This window comes from Delphinapterus leucas, chromosome 1 (genome assembly GCF_059928025.1).
Source record: "Delphinapterus leucas isolate spDelLeu-1000000601 "Yukka" chromosome 1, BTC_Dleu_Yukka2, whole genome shotgun sequence".
Taxonomy (NCBI): Eukaryota; Metazoa; Chordata; class Mammalia; order Artiodactyla; family Monodontidae; genus Delphinapterus; species Delphinapterus leucas.
In genome coordinates, this window is record NC_143129.1 from 181,515,389 (window position 1) to 181,535,415 (window position 20,027).

Consider the following 20,027-nt stretch of genomic DNA (forward strand, 5'->3'; position numbering starts at 1 on the left):
CAGCTCCTCTGGGGTGCGGGTCTCACGCTCACCGCAGCAGCAGCACCACCTGCAGCAGCAGCACAGGGACCCCCTGCACCCCGCCATCTTCCTCCTTTACTGCCACTCTGGACCCCTCCGCCAACCCCCTCCCACCCAAGATCCGCGCCTCACGTGACTGGCCTCGGGAGTGTCACGTGGCCCTCTCGAGCTTGGGACGGAGACTGGGAGTGGCTGCAGACGGGTGAGGCGAGGGCTCGCGTCACATGACGGTGGAGGGACGGCTTCCAACGAGACTTCTGGGCGCCGCCATGTTGGGGGCGGGGTTTCCGGGCGCCCGCAAGGGTGGTTTCCACCCTCTGGCCCCGCCTTCCTAAGCAACCTGACAGCGGCGCCGCGCCCCCACCCGAGCCGCGCCGCGTCTGCTGGCGCCTCCTTATCGGCCACGCAGCTGCGACGGGCGCGCGCTCTGAGTCATCCGCGACCAGAGGGTGAGTGACAGCGAGGCTTGTGGTCGCCGGGGAGGGAGACCAGGGCCTTGGGGGCCTTGGGGGCCACCTACCCGGGGGCGGGCTCTGGACGGAGGGCGGGGAGCGGTGGTGGCCGGTCGGCCCGCCCCCTCTGCGTGCACGCCCCCCCGCGATCCTCAACCTTGAAGCGGAGACTTAACTTTCGGCCCCCGGCCTGGACTGAAGGACCGCAGGGCTGAGGCGGCCCTGAGCTGGGGGTGGACTTGGGCCTTCGCTTCCGCCCCCGGCCGTGACCTAGTGACCCGGTGACTAGATTCGTGGCCCTCGAGCCCCCGGCGCCAGAGGCATCTCTCCGGCTCCCTGCCGAGCACCTGGAGAAGAGCCGTGGGCCGCTGGCACTGCTGTCCCCGACGCCCACTGCATCGGCCGGCTCACAGGTGCACACCGGGACCCCTCTGGGAGTGGTGGGCTCCGTATTGCCCCACTGCTCGGTGCCTGGCACCGATTAAGTGCTCATCAAATGGCAGAGGGTTGCTTTGAGGACGGGGTGACAGCGCCTGGCCCGTCGGCGCTCAGTGAGTGCTGGCTGTTACCGGGTGCCAGCGCGGAGATACCATAGGCAGAATACCCGGCCCTGGTCTCAGGGAACTGGGAAGAGGGAGCGGAGACAAATATGTGAACCCACAGTTGCAGCCCAGGGTGCTATGGGATCCTAGCTTAAAATGGGTTAAGTGGTAGCATGTGAAAAATGTTGGAAGAAGGCTAATGCCTGGCACATACTAGGAATGCAGTAAGTCTTAATGAACAGATGAAAGAGCATTTAGTTTGTGGGTGGTTCAGCCTCCTCTCCCCTCTTGGTTTTGTTCCAGCAGACAATTAATGAGGCACTCTCTGGAATTCGGAAGAAAGACCAGACTAGGCTGATCTTGACACTCTCCCCTTTCTTAGTCGTTCATCCCCACAGAGAAACAGGAATTTTAGGTCAGAATCAAAATGGGCATCCCTGGCGGTGGTCTGGTCTCAACTCTTTGACGTTGGGTGTACCAGGGTGTGTTACGTGCACTTGTGTGTGTTTGAGGGGAGAGGAGCATTGGATCTCATCAGTTTCTCAAGAGTCTAGGACCCCCAAAATGGTTAAGAACACGGGCTTAGCAGTGGACATTCCCTGAAAGACGTGAACTTGGCCTGGTTGCTCCTCCAATGCTCCAGGTCACCACACCCTGGATTTTCACTACTGTGTGTTTGCATCTTGCTGTGCAAGAGTAGTGTTTTGTTTTAGTTTTTGTCTTATTTTCCCCACCAAACTGCCCAACGGCGCTGTGCCCTCTCGTCGGCCAGCCTGTGGTTGCCATGGTTCAGGGCTTCCACCGTGGTGGCTTTGCAGTCGCTGTAATCGCTTGAACTGACTTCACTGGTGTGTGTAAGGAGAACAGCCTGGAAGGCAGGCACGGACTGTTAAGCCTTTGTTCTGAGTTGGACATAAATTCATGCCCTTACTGAATTTGGGTTTGGCTGTTTTTGGAACCCAGCCAATGTCAAGTTCTAACCCATGACATGGTCTTTTCAGAGAAGCACAAACTCGGGAGAAATCAGGCTGCTTTGTCAAGCCCTCACCCCTTCCAGCTTGCATGCGTACAAACTGTTCCAAGTAACAGGAGATGTTTCCATGGCTGAGCCGTTCCTTCCTTGGCATGTGATCCAGTCACCCTGAATATCTGTTGGCCTCATCACACCCAAGCCCTGCAGTCTGCAGCCCCACGTCCCCCCCCTTCCATCCGCCTTCGGCCTCTAGAGCCTCAGCCCTCCCTCTCGCCGGGAAGCCTTGCCCCCGCCCCTTCGCGCCGGCCCCAGCTGCTGCTCTCAGCTCTTCCTTTGTCACAGCTCCGCCCAGTCGGACACACCCGCTGGGGAAGGTTCCTCCATTTCTTCCCCAGTGGTCTGGGGTCTGAGCTTACACTGGCAGAGATGGACCGTCCAAAACCCAAGGTGCTCCCGGCGGGGCACTGCTGCCCCTCCCTGGGAATGCGGGCCTGGGAGGCCGGCAGCGCGAGGTTCTCAGTGCCACCCTCCATCAGGTAGCGGTCACGGAGGATCCACGGGCTGAAGGAGCATGTTTCTGTGCTGGGTGGGGGCTGTCATATGCGGAATCGGGCAGCAGCGGAGGGCAAAGCTTGGAGCGAGGCAGCGCAGACAGTCGTAACTGGTGTGTGGAGCCACTGGGTGGGCGCGTTGTCACCCGTACCCTCACCGGCCTTCCTCGTGCGTGGAAATGCAGCATCTCTCGCTTGATCCTGCCTTGCTGGGGCTGGGCTGGCTGCCTGCCTGCCTTCTCACGCCCCCTGCCTCACCCCGTGCAGCAGGAGCTCAGCCATGGTGAACGAACCCAGAGGGCATGGCGGCCCCAGCCCCCGCTGGGAGGGCAGCAGCAGTGGCAGCGAGAGCTCCAAGGATAGTTCAAGGTGTCCCACACCGGTGCTGGACCCCGAACGACACGAGAGGCTCAGGGAGAAGATGAGGCGGAGGGTAGAATCTGGGGACAAGTGGTTCTCCCTAGAATTCTTCCCTCCTCGAACTGCTGAGGGAGCTGTCAATCTCATCTCAAGGTGAGTCAACGCAAGATAAGGAGTAGGGCCAGACTGGGGGATGGGGGCAGGGGGAAAAGATGAACTGTCAGCCCCGAGGCTGGGCTGCACTTTGACCCAGCAGGAAAAGGCAGCCACAGGGGGTGGAAAAAAGCAAAGCCAGGGTAGATCCTTTGATACGCAGCTTCTGTTGTCTGTAAAAGCCCCTCCAAGCACCTGGAATGTTTAGACACTGTCTTCCATGTGCTAAAAATGTTGACCCTCTCAGACTAAATTCTTAGGCGGAACTTGGGGCTGGATCCGTGAGGAGAGTTTAGGAAGTTACAAAACGGCGGCTTGGAGAACATTTTCAGCAAGTTAGGAATTTGGATTATGCATCTTGAAATCTAGAAATGCCAACCGGATTATGTTAGCACTTGATGAATCACAGTTCCTTTTTTAAAGTTTATGCTTTTTATCGCTTGCACTTCTTATGTGTCACTCCCAAGGCTGTGAAGTTTGAAGGCACAAAGATGTTTCAATGCACCACGTTATAGCTTGTAACACAGTGCATGTGCGCACGTATAGCTCTTGATTCTAGTTATGGAGATGTGGCCGTGCTCTGCAGGACTCTTGGCTGCTGCGCCGGAACTGGGGGGCGGCAGGAAAGAGACTTGTGTCTGCTGACCCTCTTTGTCCCTAGAACGAGGCCCTGCTTTTGCCACTCTGAGGGGTCCCCGAACCCTTGACCATTGAAATGTCTTAACTCACCAGAGATAATAAACGTGCAAGCACTTTGAAAGGCCAAAGTGCTGCTCTCACACAAGCTGGTTCATTGTCATTATATATTATCTCCACAATAAGAGTAATCGTAATGATAGCACATTGATTGTGTGTTTGCCATGTACCCAGCGCTGTTTTAAGAGCCGTGGAGCCATCTGTCATGATATCCTCAGAGTATTATTTTGAAGTAGGCACTGTCCTCTGCCACATTATAGAAATCAGGAAACTGAGGCTCAGAGAGATCAAGTAATTCTCCCAAGATCACACAGCCAGTGAGTAGCAAAGCCAGGATATGAATGCAGGTCGGTCTGATTCCAGCCTGCATGTGATGCTTCTCTAACTCCCAGACCCCATGGGAAGGTGGTGAAGGGTAGTGTACCCACAGGAGCCCCACTTCAGAAAGAAATTCCCCACAGGTTTGACCGGATGGGGGCAGGTGGTCCCCTCTTCATAGATGTGACCTGGCATCCAGCAGGGGACCCTGGCTCAGACAAGGAGACTTCGTCCATGGTGATCGCCAGCACTGCCGTGAACTACTGTGGCCTGGAGACCATCCTGCACATGACCTGCTGCCATCAGAGCCGGGAAGAGATCACGGGCCACCTGCACAAGGCCAAGCGTCTGGGCCTGAAGAACATCCTGGCGCTGAGGGGAGGTGTGGAGTTAGCACTCTGCTCTCTGGGGTCTTGCTTTCCTGAAGACTTCTGTCCCCGGAACGGTCCTTTCCTTTTCTCCAGGTCCCACACTGAGCACACTCAGGGTCCCGCCCCTGCCAGTAGCATCAATAGGCAGTGTGGGTCAGGAGGACATGGGCGACACACAGATGGAGCCACTTCTTGACCTCGCAGTAGGAGTTCAGCTGGGCCTGTGGCCGGGGCCTCACAACCCTCTGTCCCGATGTACACGATCAGTTGATCAATTAATCAAGCAATTAATCAATCCCTGGCTGCACCTGGCCATTGGCCCAGTCGAAGAGTTCAGCTCTGGCATGTGTCCCAGGAGCGAGAATAGCTGGTTATGCCTCTGGCACGCACTGTCACTGGGCCACACAAGTGTGGAAAGTGGGAGCCTGATGGGTGGGCACTTGTGGTCTCTCGCTCACCACCCGAAAGACCACTTCTCACTTGAAATGAGCGGAAGATTCTCCCGGGAGGCGAGGGTTCCGAGGGAGCGGGAGAACGAGCCGTGGGCTTGGGTGAGGGTGTGTGGACACACCCAGGTGTGAGTAGGGAAGGGATCGCCGATGCTCCAGGCTGAACGCAGAGCTGCAGCTGCTCCCTGTCTGCTGCTGCCAGCACGGGGCCCTCGGAGTCGGTGCTCAGTGACTGTCTGATGGGCCGGCTGCTGTCTTCCCTCCCACTGTTTAGCAAGTGCTACGCTAGAAAGTGGAGACACCAACTTGAGTAACAGGAAGGCTCTGCCTTCGACGTGCTCACGGTCCTGGGCGTGGGGGAGAAGGAACAGAGAGGCTACCTGGAGGTTTGGTGAGACCCAGCACTGTGACCTCCAACCCTGCAGACCCCATAGGTGACCAGTGGGAAGAGGAGGACGGAGGCTTCAACTACGCCGTAGACTTGGTGAAGCACATCCGAAGCGAGTTTGGTGACTACTTCGATGTCTGTGTGGCAGGTGAGAGGCTGGGGTATCCCAGTGGGTGGGACCGGAGAGGGGAAGGAAGGAGAGGCACAGAGAGCCCCCTCGGCATTCAGGTCAGGACCCGCTAGCTCAGCGCACCGCCGGCCTGCCTGCGCCGGGTGACAGAGGTGCAGGGGTGATCGAACAGCGTCTGCCCTCTCATCATTCTGTTATCCGCTATCCACCCAGGCGTGCCACCGCCCCTTAAGTTTTTGTTCCTCTGCCTTTTCTTTTTATTATTTATTTATTTTTCTTTTCTTTCTTATTTTAGGCTGCGTCCGGTCTTTGTTGCGGCACACGGCCTCTTCATTGTGGTGTGCGGGCTTCTCTCTAGCGGCGGCTTGCGGGTTTTCTCTCTCTAGTTGTGGCGCACAGGCTCCAGGATGCGTGGGCTCTGTAGTTGCGGCGCGTGGGTTCTGTAGTTGGCGGCACGCGGGCTCTGGTTGAGGTGTGCGAGCTCAGTAGTTGTGGCTCGCGGGCTTAGTTGCCCCGCGGCATGTGGGATCTCAGACGTTGCGAGGCATCCGGATTCTTTACCACTGGACCACCAGGGAAGTCCCTTCCTCTGCCTTTTCTTGCTCTTAGCCTGCTTCCCAGCCCTATTCTTCTTTAAACAAAAGAGGTATATTTATTAAGGTTCCGGGGACAGGGAATCTCAGAACAAGGTCAGGAAACGGCATCAGACCTCATTAAGCGCTGGAACCAGGAGGCAGGCAGAATCCAAGGCCCTCCCTCATTCTCTCTGCCCCCCCCCCCCCCGCTGCTTCATGCCTCATCCAGTAGACCTGATATGTACGCTTTTTCTGTCTCTGATATGTACGGTACACATGTGACCTGCCGCCTGCTCCTGGCTCGCCCAGACTGATTGACAGGTCTCAGCGTCAGTTCCAAATGGTCAGGAGAGAGAACTGCGTCAGCTCAACTCTAGTTTCTTTAGCTACAGCCAGGAGGCAAGGCTCAGCTGCTGGAAACAGATGGCGTGGCCTTCCCTCTTGCCCCGACTCATGGGGTCTGGGCCTTCAGCTTCTCAAACGGGGGCTTGGGTGTGGTGAGGCAGTGTGTGCCAGGGACACGGGAAGTCCGGGGATTAATCTGACACATCACCTTAGCATGACAATTTTTCTCAAATATTTTGGGGAAAATCATATCATTCTTATTAACATGGCTACATTATGGAGTAGCTAATCAAAGTGATCTGAATTTAAAAATACAAGCCACGTGGCCTCAAGGAAATTACTTGTTGTGGGGACTTTGGGCTGCATCCCCAGGCCCCCATGTACACGTCCGCTGTTCTTAGTGTTGAGAAGAGGGCGTTGAGGTGGATGAGTCTAGGAGGCCCCAATGAGGAGGTAGGAATTGAAGTGTCGTTGGTCGTGCGGCCACGAGACAGTCGGTTGATTGGGGAATGTGCCCACGTGTGGTGGGCATTGGACGATCACCAGGGGGAACCAGCAGAGCTGTGAGCGCACAGTTGCTGAACGGTTTGGTGCTTTGCTTATGGTAAAGTGATGAAAAAGAGGGCTGGTAGATTAGAAGGCACCCAGCTGGCCGTGACAGAACAAGAATATAGTAAAACTGAGCAAAATCCAGACGTAAGCAATTGCTGGATTTGTTGGGTGCTGTTGAGATTTCATAGAGTTTCAGCTATTAAAACCTCTGTTCCTGAAATTTCTGCTGGAAAAATAGTATAAAGTATAAAAGCATAGTATAGTATAGTATAAAAGTATAAAGCTCTAGTGTTTAATCCTCCCACGCCCATCCCCAAGACAGTCGTTTTTATATCCAGTTTTGATGACTCAGGGTTTCTTAAGAACGAAACTGTATTATCACAGCAAAGCAGCCCGGCTACCCAACAGTGTGGGTTCAGGCTTGCCCCAGCTTGGGGTCCTGCCCTGGCCTCAGGCTGAGGAAGCTGGCCCTCTGCTTGCAGTTCATTAAGGCCTGTGGTCTTTCCTGTGTAGGCAGAGCCACTAGTAAGTTCAGTCGTTTAGGGAAGGGAGCACACCGTTCCTGGAGCTAGTCGGGAACCTAGAGGACGTCTGGCCCCGCCTCCCAGGCATCCCGGCACAGGGTCGTCGCCCTGCCGCGTTGTTTTCACACACTGGGAGTCCATTCCTTTGTGGGGCTGCCCGTTCCACTGTCAGGCAGCGCTCTGAAACTGATCCTACTTCTGCCATCAGAAGCAGCCCAGAAGATGGAATAAGGAACTCGACTAAGGTGACTCCTTTTTCCCAGTGACAGACTTGCGGGCGTCTAGAAATAGTTACCATATTCTCTGCGTTCTTTTCTTCAAGCAGAACATCTCTACTCTCTTCATTTATTCCTTGTGTAACGTGGTTTCTGACTTTGCACTGTCTGGGACCCCTGAGTAATTTTAATGTGAAATTACAAGCACTGTTGTAATCCAGTACCTAGAGTCAAGCCCATTACTCCAAGGCTGGCTGGCTGCTGTGAATGTAGCATTTCCTCTCTTCCGTGGCCACAAAGTGCAGGCCAGATTGGCCTGGCTGATGGCAGGACAGTGTGGGTGTTTGGGGGCAATCCATCCCCACTCTTGGGAGGGTGGCTTTAAGGCAGCGTTCACCGAGGGTCACCTCCAGGGTGAGGGGCGCATCAGACGAGCCCAGCCATCACCGCTTCAGCCTGTCCGTGCCGTGGGGTTGGAAGGTATGGATCCGGAGCTCTCCGTCCCCAGCTCTCTGGTTGCTTCATCACTCCCCTCGAGCAGGTGGAGCCAGTCTCTCTCTACTGTCATCCCTGTTGGCAGGTTACCCCAAAGGCCACCCCGACGCAGAGAGCTTTGAGGCTGGCCTGAAGCACCTGAAGGAGAAGGTGGCCGCGGGAGCCGACTTCGTCATCACCCAGCTCTTCTTTGAGGCCGACACTTTCTTCCGCTTTGTTAGGGCTTGCTCCGAGATAGGCATTACTTGCCCCATCCTCCCCGGAATCTTCCCTATTCAGGTGAGGGTCCCGAGAGGGCTCATGGACTCCCACCGCCCCCGTCCTAGCACAGGCCAGGGCCTTGGTTCAGGCCAAAGTGAACCTGAAGTGCCGAGTTCAGGCCAAAGTTCTTCTTTGACGCTCATTAGATTTTCGTCAGACGGGTGCTCAGTCCTTGCAAAATGTTGTCTTGCCCCCCTCTTTTGATTACCTCTTATGTCTCCCCAAAATAGCAACGGTAACTGTTGGAGGGGCTTATTGATAAGTGTCACTAAAAGGGATTATTACTCTCATTATAAATTTGGGTTAAATCAGTGTTTCCCAAACTTGGCTCACCAGAATCATTTAATAAGCTCTTTTAAAACGTGGATTTCCAGATCCCATGCCTAGAAGTTCTGACGTAATAGATCTGAGGTGGGACCTGGGGACTTGTGCGTTTCTGAAGCTTGGCAGGCGATTCTGGCCGTTGGTCAGGCCTGGGGACCACTGGCTTAGGCGACCACCATCTATCAATAGGCACATCTAGGGGCCAGAGGGCCGGCTGAGGCCAATGGCAGTAATGCTGTGGGCGGCGGCTGCAGAAAGTGCTGGTACACGATGGTCTGACTTTCCCGGGTCAGTCTGTGTCGCACTGCAGAGCCAGGAGGCCTGGTGGGGGGATAAGTATTTGGGGTGAGAGACGCGCAGGGAGATGGGACCCACGGCCCCCTGTGTCTTGGGCAGGGCTACCGCTCCCTCCGGCAGCTTGTAAAGCTGTCCAAGCTGGAGGTGCCGCAGCAGGTCAAGGACGTGATCGAGCCAATCAAAGACAACGACGCCGCCATCCGTAACTACGGCATCGAGCAGGCGCTGAGCCTGTGCCGGGAGCTTCTGGCAAGCGGCTCGGTGCCGGGCCTGCACTTCTACACCCTCAACCGCGAGATGGCCACAACGGAGGTGCTGAAGCGCTTGGGCATGTGGATCGAGGACCCCAGGTGAGGCCAGTGGCCCCGAATTCAGGCCCTGGAGCCACAGAGGAGAGTCGGGTGGGCAGGGAGGTCAGAGAGAAGTCACAGAATGAGTGTGCCCTAGCTGGCAGTGCTGGCTGCCAAGGGGGCACAGAGGGGATGTCGGTGCCGTGGCTAGTGGCACCCTTAGGGCTCCAGTCTCAGCGGGAATGCCATCCGGCTTGACATTTACGAGTCAAGATGGAAGAACCCAGGTTCAGTGGTGCCCCCTCCCTCTGACCAAGCCTTGACCCTTTCTGTCTCCATTCTCACCCAGACGTCCCCTGCCCTGGGCCATCAGTGCCCACCCCAAGCGCCGGGAGGAAGATGTCCGTCCCATCTTCTGGGCCTCCAGACCAAAGAGTTACATTTATCGCACCCAGGAGTGGGATGAGTTCCCCAACGGCCGCTGGTGAGCCATTGCAAATGAACTGTTTCTTGGGAGGAGGGAGACCAATCATGGTGGAGCCCTCGGGACAGTATTCACAGGAATGCCCCCCCCGCCCCCCACCCCCGGGGCAGGTGGATGCTACTGTCTGGAGCCCAAGGTCAGGGGTGTGCCTTGACTTCCGGGCACCTCCTCCACCAGGGGCAATTCCTCCTCTCCGGCCTTTGGGGAGCTGAAGGACTACTACCTCTTCTACCTGAAGAGCAAGTCCCCAAAGGAAGAGCTGCTGAAGATGTGGGGGGAGGAGCTGACCAGTGAAGAAAGTGTCTTTGAAGTCTTTGCCCACTACCTCTCGGGAGAGCCGAACCAGAACGGCTATAAAGTGAGTGCTGCTGGGATGGGATCCCTGGGTACCTCCCCTCGCCCCATGGGCCAGACGCGGGCGTGACTGCCCCACCCTGAGCCTCATCGCTGTGCCTGGAGGTGGCACCTCAGCAAAGGGAGAAGGTGAGTTGGGGGGTCCCCACGTGGGGTGCCTGGAAGGGGCTTACGGAAGCAGAGACAGGCTGGGCCTCTGATGGGCACCGTGACAGGGAGGGACTCAGCCCGGCTTACCCTCCCCAGGTTACTTGCCTGCCCTGGAATGATGAGCCCCTAGCGGCTGAGACCAGCCTGATGAAGGAGGAGCTGCTGCGAGTGAACCGGCGGGGCATCCTCACCATCAACTCCCAGCCCAACATCAACGGGAAGCCGTCCTCCGACCCCATCGTGGGCTGGGGCCCCGGTGGGGGCTATGTCTTCCAGAAGGTGTGGCAGGGACGCACAGGGCTACCCTCCCTTGACCTGCCTGCAGGGGTTCCCCAGAGCTGGGGACAGAGGCCTTCATCTCAGGGGCTTTTTGTTCTGAGCGGCCGGGGATCAGAATGGATACGATCTCAGGCTCGGAGTCAGACAGACCTGGGTAGGCTGGTCACTTGACCACTCTGGGCCTCAGCTTTCCCTTCTGTAAAATGGGGATATGTCACATTGTGTTCTGGGGATGAAACGTGACAAAGCACATAAAGTGCTTAGCACGTGGGAAGCATCCCCTAACTGGGAGCTATTATTACTGTTCCTTGTGGACCCCTTTCTCCTGGGGCTGCTGGAGTTAAAATTACATTCTAAGCTAAAGCCTGAGGGCTCTGGGAAGTGAATTTAAATAAGCCCAGCTTAATCCCTGGTGGCCAGGTGGTGCTGGAGAAGCCCTCCACCCAGCAGACAGGGGGATGGGGTGTGTCAGGCCTCTCTTGCCTTACTTGCCAAACTGGGCCCCCTGTATAGCTTCTGGAACGACTTCTCCATGGAACCTTTCCCAACTGGACAAAGGGCTGGCAGACGTCCCTCAGACCTGTCCAGACCGAGAAACCTTACGTACCTGCTCCCCTCCCTTTGCTTATGGGTTCAACTCCCAACTAGTGGCCACTGCTAGTCCCGATGCCTTAAGTGTCCTCGTGGATGCCTCCCTGGGATGGTCAGGAGGGCAGGCGTCTGGTGTTTCAGAGCACATGGCCCACTCAGCAGCGCCCAGCGAAGACATCCAGGAAGGACTGGGGGTTACGTGATGGCACCTGTCTCCCTCCCGCAGGCCTACTTAGAGTTCTTCACTTCCCGAGAGACAGTGGAGGCGCTTTTGCAGGTGCTGAAGAAGTACGAGCTCCGGGTGAATTACCACATCGTGGATGTGAAGGTGGGCCGGCCCCGGGTCAAAGGGCGCTCAGCAGGGCCGGGGTGAGGGCACCACGTTTACTCCACCATTCAGCAGTCACGGAGTGCCCAGTGGCCCACGCATCGTACCAGATGGATATGCAGACAGAGCCAGGCCCCTGCCCTCCGAGAGCTCCCAGCCTAGCGAGGGAAGCCATCAGTGAATAATTATGAATGGGTGAAAAGCAGTTGCACTTTATAACAGTAAAGTTCAGCGTAGGAAGAAGCTGGGGATCCAAGGGAGGGATGTCCCGCTCGAGAGATCGGGGGAGGTGTTTGGAGAGTTCCTGTGTGGCCTGAATCTTTAAGGATGGGGAGTAAAAGGGCATCCCAGGGACAGGGCAGAGGGCATGCAGAGGCATCGCTGCCAAATGGGGTCAGAGTGAGGCTGAAGCGTTGAGCCGGGGCCGGGTCCTCAGGGGTCTCAGTTGTCCTGCTTGGAACTTGGGTTTTACCGTATAAGCAAGAGGGAGCCTTGGCTCCATGTTTTATTTTGGGCAGGTCCCAGGGGACAGCTGTGTGGCTAACAGGGCCAGGGGAGACTAGAGTCAGCAGCCCTGGTGGTCTGAGTAGCAAAGAGAGGCCTGGCCAGGCTGGACACGAGGCTGGACACGAGAGGGAGTGAGCAGTACCAGTGGGTGTGGAGCTGATTGGAGCGTAAGAGGAGGAAGGAAAAGCCCAGGGTGACGTCTGGGTTTCAGGCTCGTGGCAGTCACAGAGCTGCAGAGGCGGGGCAGGGGTGGGGCGGTGACGGCGGGAGGAGGGGCGGAGCACACCCCCGGGGAGAGAGGGCTGGAGCTGTCTGCACCCCAAGTCTGGCCCTACTCACTGCGCCACCCCCCCGCCCCGCAGGGTGACAACATCACCAACGCCCCCGAGCTGCAGCCCAACGCCGTCACTTGGGGCATCTTCCCTGGGCGAGAGATCATCCAGCCCACAGTGGTGGACCCAGTCAGCTTCATGTTCTGGAAGGTAAGGGGGGGCCGGGAGCAGGCCTGCCCTGCCCACCTCCAGAGCCTTGGGCGGGCGGGCGGGGCGGCTGGGGGCCGCACCCCCAGGGCTGGCAGCGCCCTGACTCTGACTCATGGTGTTTACTTCTGGGCTGGGGAGCAGGGGTGGCACCGGCAGTGGGCCGAGTTCTATTCTTGGAAACGTCTCGTGGGGCAGCAGCAGAGGCCCTTGGGGTGCTGAGTGTGGAGCCCTGGCCCTAGGGCAGCCCTGTTAACCTGGCCGGCGTGTCTGTATGTGGGACCGCGCATGTACCTGTGTCTTTCTGTCTGTGTGTGTGCCGGTGTCTCCGTGTGTGTGTGCGCGTGCACGCCTGTGTGTGCGTGCAGGACGAGGCCTTCGCCCTGTGGATCGAGCAGTGGGGCAAGCTGTATGAGGAGGAGTCCCCATCCCGCATGATCATCCAGCACATCCACGACAACTACTTCCTGGTCAACCTGGTGGACAACGAGTTCCCGCTGGACAGCTGTCTGTGGCAGGTGGTGGAAGACACGTTTGAGCTTCTCAACGGGCCCCCCCAGAGCAAGAGGGAGACGGAGGCACCGTGACCCTGAGCCCTGACAGCCTTAGCTTGAGGCCACTGTGTCCCGCCTTCCTCCTCTCCGTCCTGGTTCTCTGGGAGACCCCCGTTCTCCTTCGCTTCCCCCCACCCCCTGACACGATGATGGCAGCTAGACTGGTGTGAGGATTCCAGGCTCTGGCTGGACCGGAGTCCGCCCCACACGGGAGCCAGGTGTTCCCTGCTTAGCTGAGAGTCTGTGCTCCCGTGGGAAGCAGCCCCATCCCCCAGAGGAGCACGTGGGCAGAACGCATCCTCCCTGAGAAGGGTTGTCATTGACGGAGCCCCTAGGAGCCAGCCTGGGACTGCCAGTGACCTTGCTCTTGGGGCCTATGGAGGACAAGCAAAGCGAACATGGCAGTGGGCTCTGTGGGATTGCAGAGGAGACATGGCGAGGTCAAGGCGCTGCAGCCTTCCACCTCCAAGGCGTTGGCAGCCAGGCACGACCCACTCGGGAATGAAGGGGCGGCCCACTGCCCTGCCAGGCCCTGGTCCCTGGATGGGCCTTGGACTGAAACCTAATAGTTGTCGCCTCCTAGCCGAGAGCTCAGCTGAGTTTCTCCCTTTTCTACAGCGCTGGGGGTTTTTTTTGTTTTTTTTTTACATCTTTATTGGAGTACAATTGCTTTACAATGGTGTGTTAGTTTCTGCTTTATAACAAAGTGAATCAGTTATACATATGTTCCCATATCTCTTCCCTCTTGCGTCTCCCTCCCTCCCACCCTCCCTATCCCACCCCTCCAGGTGGTCACAAAGCACAGAGCTGATCTCCCTGTGCTATGCGGCTGCTTCCCACTAGCTATCTACCTTACGTTTGGTAGCGTATATATGTCCATGCCTCTCTCTCGCTTTGTCACAGCTTACCCTCAGTTGTCTCCTCACACGCTCGAGAGAGAAAGTGCCTCTTAAGGGTTAAAGGTGTCTGAACCTTTGTGCGTGGTGGAGCCCTTGGCCTTCCCTTTTCTCCCCTGGCTCTGAGGGGTGAAGGGATGCCCTGCCTGTTACCATCGAGGGCGAAAGTGAGGTTGGCCCGAGCAGGACTGACTTCTTCCTGGCTTATTTTTTGGGCAGGACCTCCTTCTGCCCGCCGCTCCCTCCCCTCCATGCACCCTGTCCCGGAAGCTGTCTGTCTGGCACTGCTCCCCAGGCATCAGCCCTCAGGCCCCACCGCCCAGGGGCTGTGACTGACTCCCTGTCCCAGCCCCTGCTTGCGGGGCTTCACCGGCTCCGGGGGGCGGTGGGGGGTGGAGAGGGGGCCGGTTGTCCACAGGGCGGCCTGACGGCAGAGGAAGCAGGTCAGAGGGGCTGGTTGGCTGGGGCAGGGGGCAGCCTTTAGGAGAGACAGAGAGAAGCAGCCGAGGCTAAGGAGGGCGTTTTATTGTCCTTCAGAGCTCTTGGCCTGAGTGCCTTGTGCCTGAGCCTGTACTCCTCAGGTGGGTGGGGCTCCGATCTGCCTTCCTTTCCAGGGGAGCGGGTCACAGCTGCTGCTGGGCCCCCTGCTTCACCCCAAGTCCACCAAGCACAGGGGCTCTGGTGGCTTCCTGCCTGCTCCGAGGCCTCCCACTGCTGCTGGCTCTGCCCCTCAGGCCCCTGGCTGCCAGACGCTGGTGCCATGTTTCAAAGGCCTGGAATCGGGGAGCAGGAAGCTCTTTGGCTCCCTCCTGGGTGTGTGCTGTCAGTGCTGGAGGAACTCCGGGGCCCAGCTCCTTCTGCCCTCGAGGGAAGAGGAGGCCCTTCCCTCTGCCCCGGGCCAGACGCACAGGCCTGCGATCAGGGAAGCTGGGTTCTGAGTGCACATCAGGGGGTGGCGCTCAGCGACCCACACCCAACACAGGTGGTGTGAGCGGCAGCTGTGCCACAGGCCAAGCCCGTGCCCGGACCAGTGACTGCCACGACTGTGCTCAGCACGCGGTCGCCAGCTGGATTAAGGGCTCTGGAATCCAGGCTGCTCTAACTGAACTGACCCCTCCCCCGAAAAAGAAGGGGTTCTGGGGCCAGCAAGCAGGGAGGGCCACAGCTCAGGAATGCAGGCGTGGCACGGCTAGGAAGGGCCTGCTGGGGGGCGGGGCACCCCCCCTCCCCCAGTACCTGGGAATGGACCCAGCCGTCTTGTTGCTGTAATCGCTGAGACACCTGCAGCCGCAGGGCCCACCGTCGCCAGGCCCGCCTCAGGTGCCACTGCCTGAGCTATGGGGACAGTCACGAGGAGGCCTTGAGCTGGGCCCACCACTGTCCCCGGCCCGGCAGCCCCCAGCCCCTCTGCTGTCTCTCCCTGCCTGCAACTCTGCGGCACCAGGAGGAAGGGGATGTGACGAGGAGGTGTCATCTGAGGTGTGTTAACAATGCAGATTCCTGCACCTGTTCCCAAGGTTTCAGGCTTGGTAGGTCCAAAGGCCTGAACTTACTTTCAGAGACTGCGTTTCCAGGGGTTAGGGCTGGGAATGGGATGTGATGGGAGGTCAGCATGAGGGTGGGGAGGGGCCACCCCACTCGCCAGTGTCGGCGTCAGCTACTCCGTCCCCTGAGCATCTACCCAGCGCTGCCATGCAGCTGCCTGGGCCTGGCCTGCAGGGAACCCCGGAGCCGGCGAAGCAGTGCCTCAAGGCGCCAGCGCTGCAGGTACCTCCTCCTGAGGGGAGAGGCCCTGGTGTGTGTCCTGACAGCAAAGGGCATCACGACCCCTTCATGGCCAGGAAAGAGGGCAGAGCCACGGGCCTAGGCCTGGTCCGCAGAATCCTGCGGGATGAGCACCGGCCAGAGAGGGCCCAGGTCAGGCAAGCCACTCAGCCCAGCCCACACCCTCAGCCCTCCCTCTCCACCCCTGCTCTCAGCCCTCCCTCTCCACGCACACACTCTGCTCCCACCCCAGACACCTTTGCTCGGCCTCGCCTTTGCCCTCGAGGTCTTTGGTCTCAGAGCTGGGTCCCCTCTGGCCCCGTAGGGCGCTGGCCCTCGCCCCAGCAGCTGGAGCTGGGAGGCAGGGCCGAGGGGAGGCTCTCTGTCACCTGGCAAAGGGGCGTCAGAAGAGGTTAACACATCATTCAGGGGAGTAAGCTCTCCCCCTGGTACTTCTGGAAGCTGAGCCCTAGGAAGAGAGTTAACGAGAAATGGTGTTGAGCCTGTGTCCCTGCTGCCACCACCTCTGCCCAAGTCTCCTGCAAAGGCTTGGGCTGTGACCCCAAAGGGTGGGCCAGGAGAAATTGTAATTGTTTTCTCAAAATTGTGAAATATTCCAGAAGAGGAGATGGGTGGGGAAAAACAGTAAATACATAAGACAGATTCGCCAAGAGTTCAAAGCTGATTTCCAGGCCCGTGAGGGCTGGTGACGGTCTCATCCCTGCACTTCAGACATTGTTTATTCCCCGAGGGAGTCCGGGACGTTTCTCTCTGCTTCCTCTGTCCACTGGGGCTGTGGTGCTTGGTTGGGCTGGGCAGGCCAGGCCCTGTGGCCTGTGGCCTGCAGCTGCGGGCCTGAGGGAACAAAGAGGAAACCCTGAACCAATGGGCTTGGACATCTAGGGGCCCAAGTGACCTGGCAGGACTCCTTTCCCGACCAGTAACAGGGCCTCCTATTTGTGTGCACACAAGTGGGACGGATTCTCCCGCGAGCCCTGAGGCTCCCAGAGGAGACAGGAAAGGCCCGAGAGTAGTATGGCCATCAGTACACGCCACTGCCTCTTTCCCCATACTCCCACATGGCTCGAGACTCAGGAAGGTGAGTGGACCAAAAATGGCTACCAATCAGAGCTTACCTGTGCCAGGTACACCCTGTGAGGTGGGCATTACTCTCCCCACTCAGCCTCATAAAGTCAAATTACTTGTCTGAGGCCTCACCTCTACGGAGTGGTCTGACTCCAGGGCCCGAGCCCCCAGCGACTGCACTATATGGACACCAGGGGCTCTCTAAGGGAGTCTGTGCCACCATGAGGTGGCATAAAACCCGCCCCTGTCGTTAGGTGAGGGCTGCCTGGGCGAGCGTGTGCGTGCGGTAGAAAGAGGGGGGCCTGGAATTCAGCCCCCTAGTTACCATTTACCATTCCTGACATTTACTTTGTTTCTACAAGTCTCAGTTTCTCCATCAGTAAACGGGATCCCTGCCTGCCTTTGCTGACAGAAATGAAATGGAAGTGTTTATAAACATACTCTGAAAATAAAATTCTCCTGAAACACAGACCTAGAAATAAAATACCCTGAGACCCCAGAATCTGCTGTCGCCATAGCCCCACATAGGTAAATATGTGGATTCTGCAAATAACCAAAGCCAGTCCGTTTCAATTCCATTGAAAACAAACCACTTCAATCTTTTTTTCTTAGAAACTTTTCTAGAGTCTATGACATATTTTGTGGCATCCTGAAACAGGATTTTTGATGATACCAGTTCATCTTGAGGAACACTCTGCGGCCTGCCAGTAACTCTGGGGCTATGTGTCCCGCAATGACACGTCCCTAGACTGCCATGCAGCGTCACTCTTTGTGCCCGGGTTTCCTTGTGGCCTCTTCCCTCGTGCTAGGCCACCCAGCTCTTTGTCACCCTTTGCAGGTATCAGAACTAATGCTTCTGGTCTGGCACTTACCTTTGGGTAGAGAGAGTCATGAAAGAATATTTTTTCATTTATATTTCATTTATATTTTCTGGGTTTTCTATAATGAGCATGTTTCATTTTCTAATAAAAAAAAAAGAATGACAAAAAATTGCTACTGACCCCAATTACCTCTTTTGATCCTAGACTGTACCATGACTTATAATGAGTTTAGGTGTCTGTCTCCCTAACAGATGCGACCCAGGGTGCTTCTTTGTAGCAGACCAGCACTGGGCTGGCACTCAGTGGGTGCTCAGTAAGTGCTGATGGACCTGTAATTGGCTGGCTGCCCGGCCAGGAGGCTGTTGAGAAGCCATAGGGGTGGTGTCCACAAGGCCGCTGGGGTCCTGGAAAAGCATGCAACCACCCTCACCATCGGGGCTGAATCAAGCTGACTCTGAGGCCAGTGGCCCCTAGGGGTTCCCCGGAGCTGGGGACAGAGGCCTTCGTCTCAGGGGCTCTTTGTTCTGAGTGGCCGGGGATCAGAGTGGATGTGATCTCAGGCTCTAAGTCAGATAGACCTGGGTAGGCTGGTCACTTGACCACTCTGGGCCTCAGCTTTCCCTTCTGTAAAATGGGGATATGTCACATTGTGTTCTGGGGATGAAACGTGACAAAGCACATAAAGTGCTTAGCACGTGGGAAGCATCCCCTAACTGGGAGCTATTATTACTGTTCCTTGTGGACCCCTTTCTCCTGGGGCTGCTGGAGTTAAAATTACATTCTAAGCTAAAGCCTGAGGGCTCTGGGAAGTGAGTTTAAATAAGCCCAGCTTAATCCCTGGTGGCCAGGATTGATGGGAAACAGTAAATCCAAGGGTGGTGGGCAGCATGGCTCACCCGTCCTGGGGAGGGGTCCCTACCGCCTCTGAAGGGTGTGCTGGTGCTGCCTTGCCGCGCCCTGGGACTGCTGGGCCTGCGCCTGCCAGAGCAGAAGGTGCTGCCCCTGCTGCCGCCGCCCAGCTGCCCACATAAGCTCACCCGGAACGCCTCCAGGAGGGCGGGGGCCCGGGAAGCCTGGGGAAGGAGGTGTGGAGTCCTGGGTGCCCCGGGCGCTGCCACCCCCGTCCCCCCTCCCCTCCCCTCCCCTTCCCCTCCCCTCCCCTTCCCAGTCCTCCCCACCCTCTCCCCCTCACCTGCTCCAGGGAGCTGTGGGGTGTCCTGCGGCCTGGCAGGGCCTCCCCTCCCAGGACGCCGCCCAGAACCGCTGGGGCCAAGGTGGTCCTGGCGCTGCCTGGATCCCATGCCCTCAGGCGCCAACCCCTCAGGCTGTGACGCAGCGCCCGCTGCTGCACGCCCTCGAAGAAGGAGCTACTGGAGGGGGCAAGTGAGTGCTGGGGCCCCCCGTCACCCCTGGCTGGGGGTGCTGGAAGGGTGCCACCGTGAGCCAAACGCTGGGCCAGAGCTGGGCAACCCCACCTCCCACACGGGCCGCGCACTAGGACCACTGGGGGCTCTAAGAAATACCGATGCTCACTGGGGTTCCAGCCCCGGAGATTCTGATGTAATGGTCTGGGTGCGGCTTGGGCTTCCCAACTTTTCCAAAGCCCCCAGGGTGACCCCCCGTGAGCAGCTGAGGCCGAGACCACAGCTCTACTTGCCCTGATCACCTGGTTGATCCTCGCCACACTACCTGGGTGCGTGGGGGCCACACAGTTGATGGGGAGTAGAGCCGAGCCCAGGCCCAGGGACCCAGGACTCAAGAGCCCACACCAGTATTTCTGCCTCCACTCGGTTATAAATGTAGGGAAACTGAGGCCTGGGGGAAGGTCATTTCCCCAAACTCCAAACAGCAGCAGACCTGGGATCCAAGCACTCATCTCAGGCTACAGGGCAGCCTCAGATATGTTGCAGGGAGATATGGACTGTGACCCGGTACCCAAAGGCCAGAGGATAGACTGGGGGAGGGAGGGCTACATTCTGAAGGATCATGGTGAACTGAGTTTCTTTAGAGTTCCAGGGACGCATTAAAAGAGACTGAGGGTCCAAGTGGACCAAGTGGGTGTGGGGCTGATGGATGCCAGGTGTATAGCTTTTTTTGGTTTGTTTTTATTTTTTTCTTGTTTTGTTCTTTTTTGTTTGTTATTTTGGGTTGTTTGTTTGTTTGTTTCTTTACAACCCCTTGTGTCGAGGGCTGACTTTCAATAGATCGCAGTGTGGGAGCTCCTCTGCTAGGTGCATAGCTTTTAAGGACAGAATTCTTAACCCTGCAGCTGCTGGCTTACATTCCTGCTGACATTCCGTCAGTGAAGCTGGCCCCTCCTGACCTCTACTGGCTCTCTCACCCATAACCATCAGCCTGGGCTCTGAGTCCCAGCATCCCATCTTGTATAAAAGCATCACAAGAAGGTCTCACTATAGGGACCTTCTCGCTCCTGACTCAGTATGATTTAGAG

At 57.5% G+C, this 20,027-nt stretch overlaps 3 protein-coding genes across 22 annotated transcripts in view; 1 reads left to right on the forward strand and 2 right to left on the reverse strand.

The window, feature by feature from the left end:
• Positions 1–586, reverse strand: part of CLCN6 (Cl-/H+ antiporter 6) — a 30,366-nt gene extending 29,780 nt beyond the window's left edge. For 4 of the 11 annotated variants that reach the window (XR_016388989.1, XR_002648072.3, XM_089901142.1 and 1 more), the window contains exon 1: positions 1–578. Coding sequence is in view for 6 of the 11 variants with exons in the window: in XM_089901142.1 (XP_089757268.1) it covers positions 1–87 (87 nt within the window). In the remaining 5 variants the exon portion in view is untranslated. The other 7 variants (XR_002648073.3, XR_002648074.3, XR_016388991.1 and 4 more) reach the window with 4 other exon arrangements.
• MTHFR (methylenetetrahydrofolate reductase) lies at positions 360–13,733 on the forward strand. 10 transcript variants are annotated; one of them, XM_089901173.1, is made up of 14 exons: positions 360–470; positions 763–886; positions 1,322–2,524; positions 2,807–3,052; positions 4,210–4,448; positions 5,312–5,422; positions 8,196–8,389; positions 9,092–9,342; positions 9,632–9,766; positions 9,944–10,124; positions 10,367–10,549; positions 11,367–11,468; positions 12,338–12,457; positions 12,823–13,733. In XM_089901173.1, the coding sequence occupies exons 3-14, from the start codon at positions 2,415–2,417 to the stop codon at positions 13,039–13,041; spliced, it is 2,091 nt and encodes a 696-aa protein (XP_089757299.1). In that variant the 5' UTR covers positions 360–470; positions 763–886; positions 1,322–2,414; the 3' UTR covers positions 13,042–13,733. The 10 variants fall into 10 exon arrangements, with proteins under 10 accessions (XP_089757299.1, XP_022454506.2, XP_022454505.2 ...); XM_022598798.3 differs by lacking the exon at positions 1,322–2,524; XM_089901182.1 differs by lacking the exon at positions 360–470 and having other exon boundaries at positions 480–886; positions 11,367–11,509; positions 12,823–13,017.
• The window catches only part of C1H1orf167 (chromosome 1 C1orf167 homolog), a 16,966-nt gene continuing 10,627 nt past the window's right edge, over positions 13,689–20,027 (reverse strand). Inside the window, 8 exon segments of the mRNA XM_089916419.1 lie at positions 13,689–14,677; positions 15,141–15,239; positions 15,547–15,614; positions 15,617–15,767; positions 15,942–16,057; positions 18,493–18,606; positions 18,609–18,648; positions 18,768–18,942. Coding sequence (XP_089772545.1) covers positions 14,528–14,677; positions 15,141–15,239; positions 15,547–15,614; positions 15,617–15,767; positions 15,942–16,057; positions 18,493–18,606; positions 18,609–18,648; positions 18,768–18,942 — 913 coding nt within the window. The 3' untranslated portion in view covers positions 13,689–14,527.

Coding starts and splice junctions, on each gene's coding strand:
- MTHFR (XM_089901173.1), top strand. CDS start 2,415: ATGGACCGTCCAAAACCCAAGGTGCTCCCGGCGGGGCACTGCTGCCCC. Junction 9,343..9,631: donor ATGTGGATCGAGGACCCCAG/GTGAGGCCAGTG, acceptor ATTCTCACCCAG/ACGTCCCCTGCCCTGGGCCA. Junction 10,125..10,366: donor CGAACCAGAACGGCTATAAA/GTGAGTGCTGCT, acceptor TACCCTCCCCAG/GTTACTTGCCTGCCCTGGAA.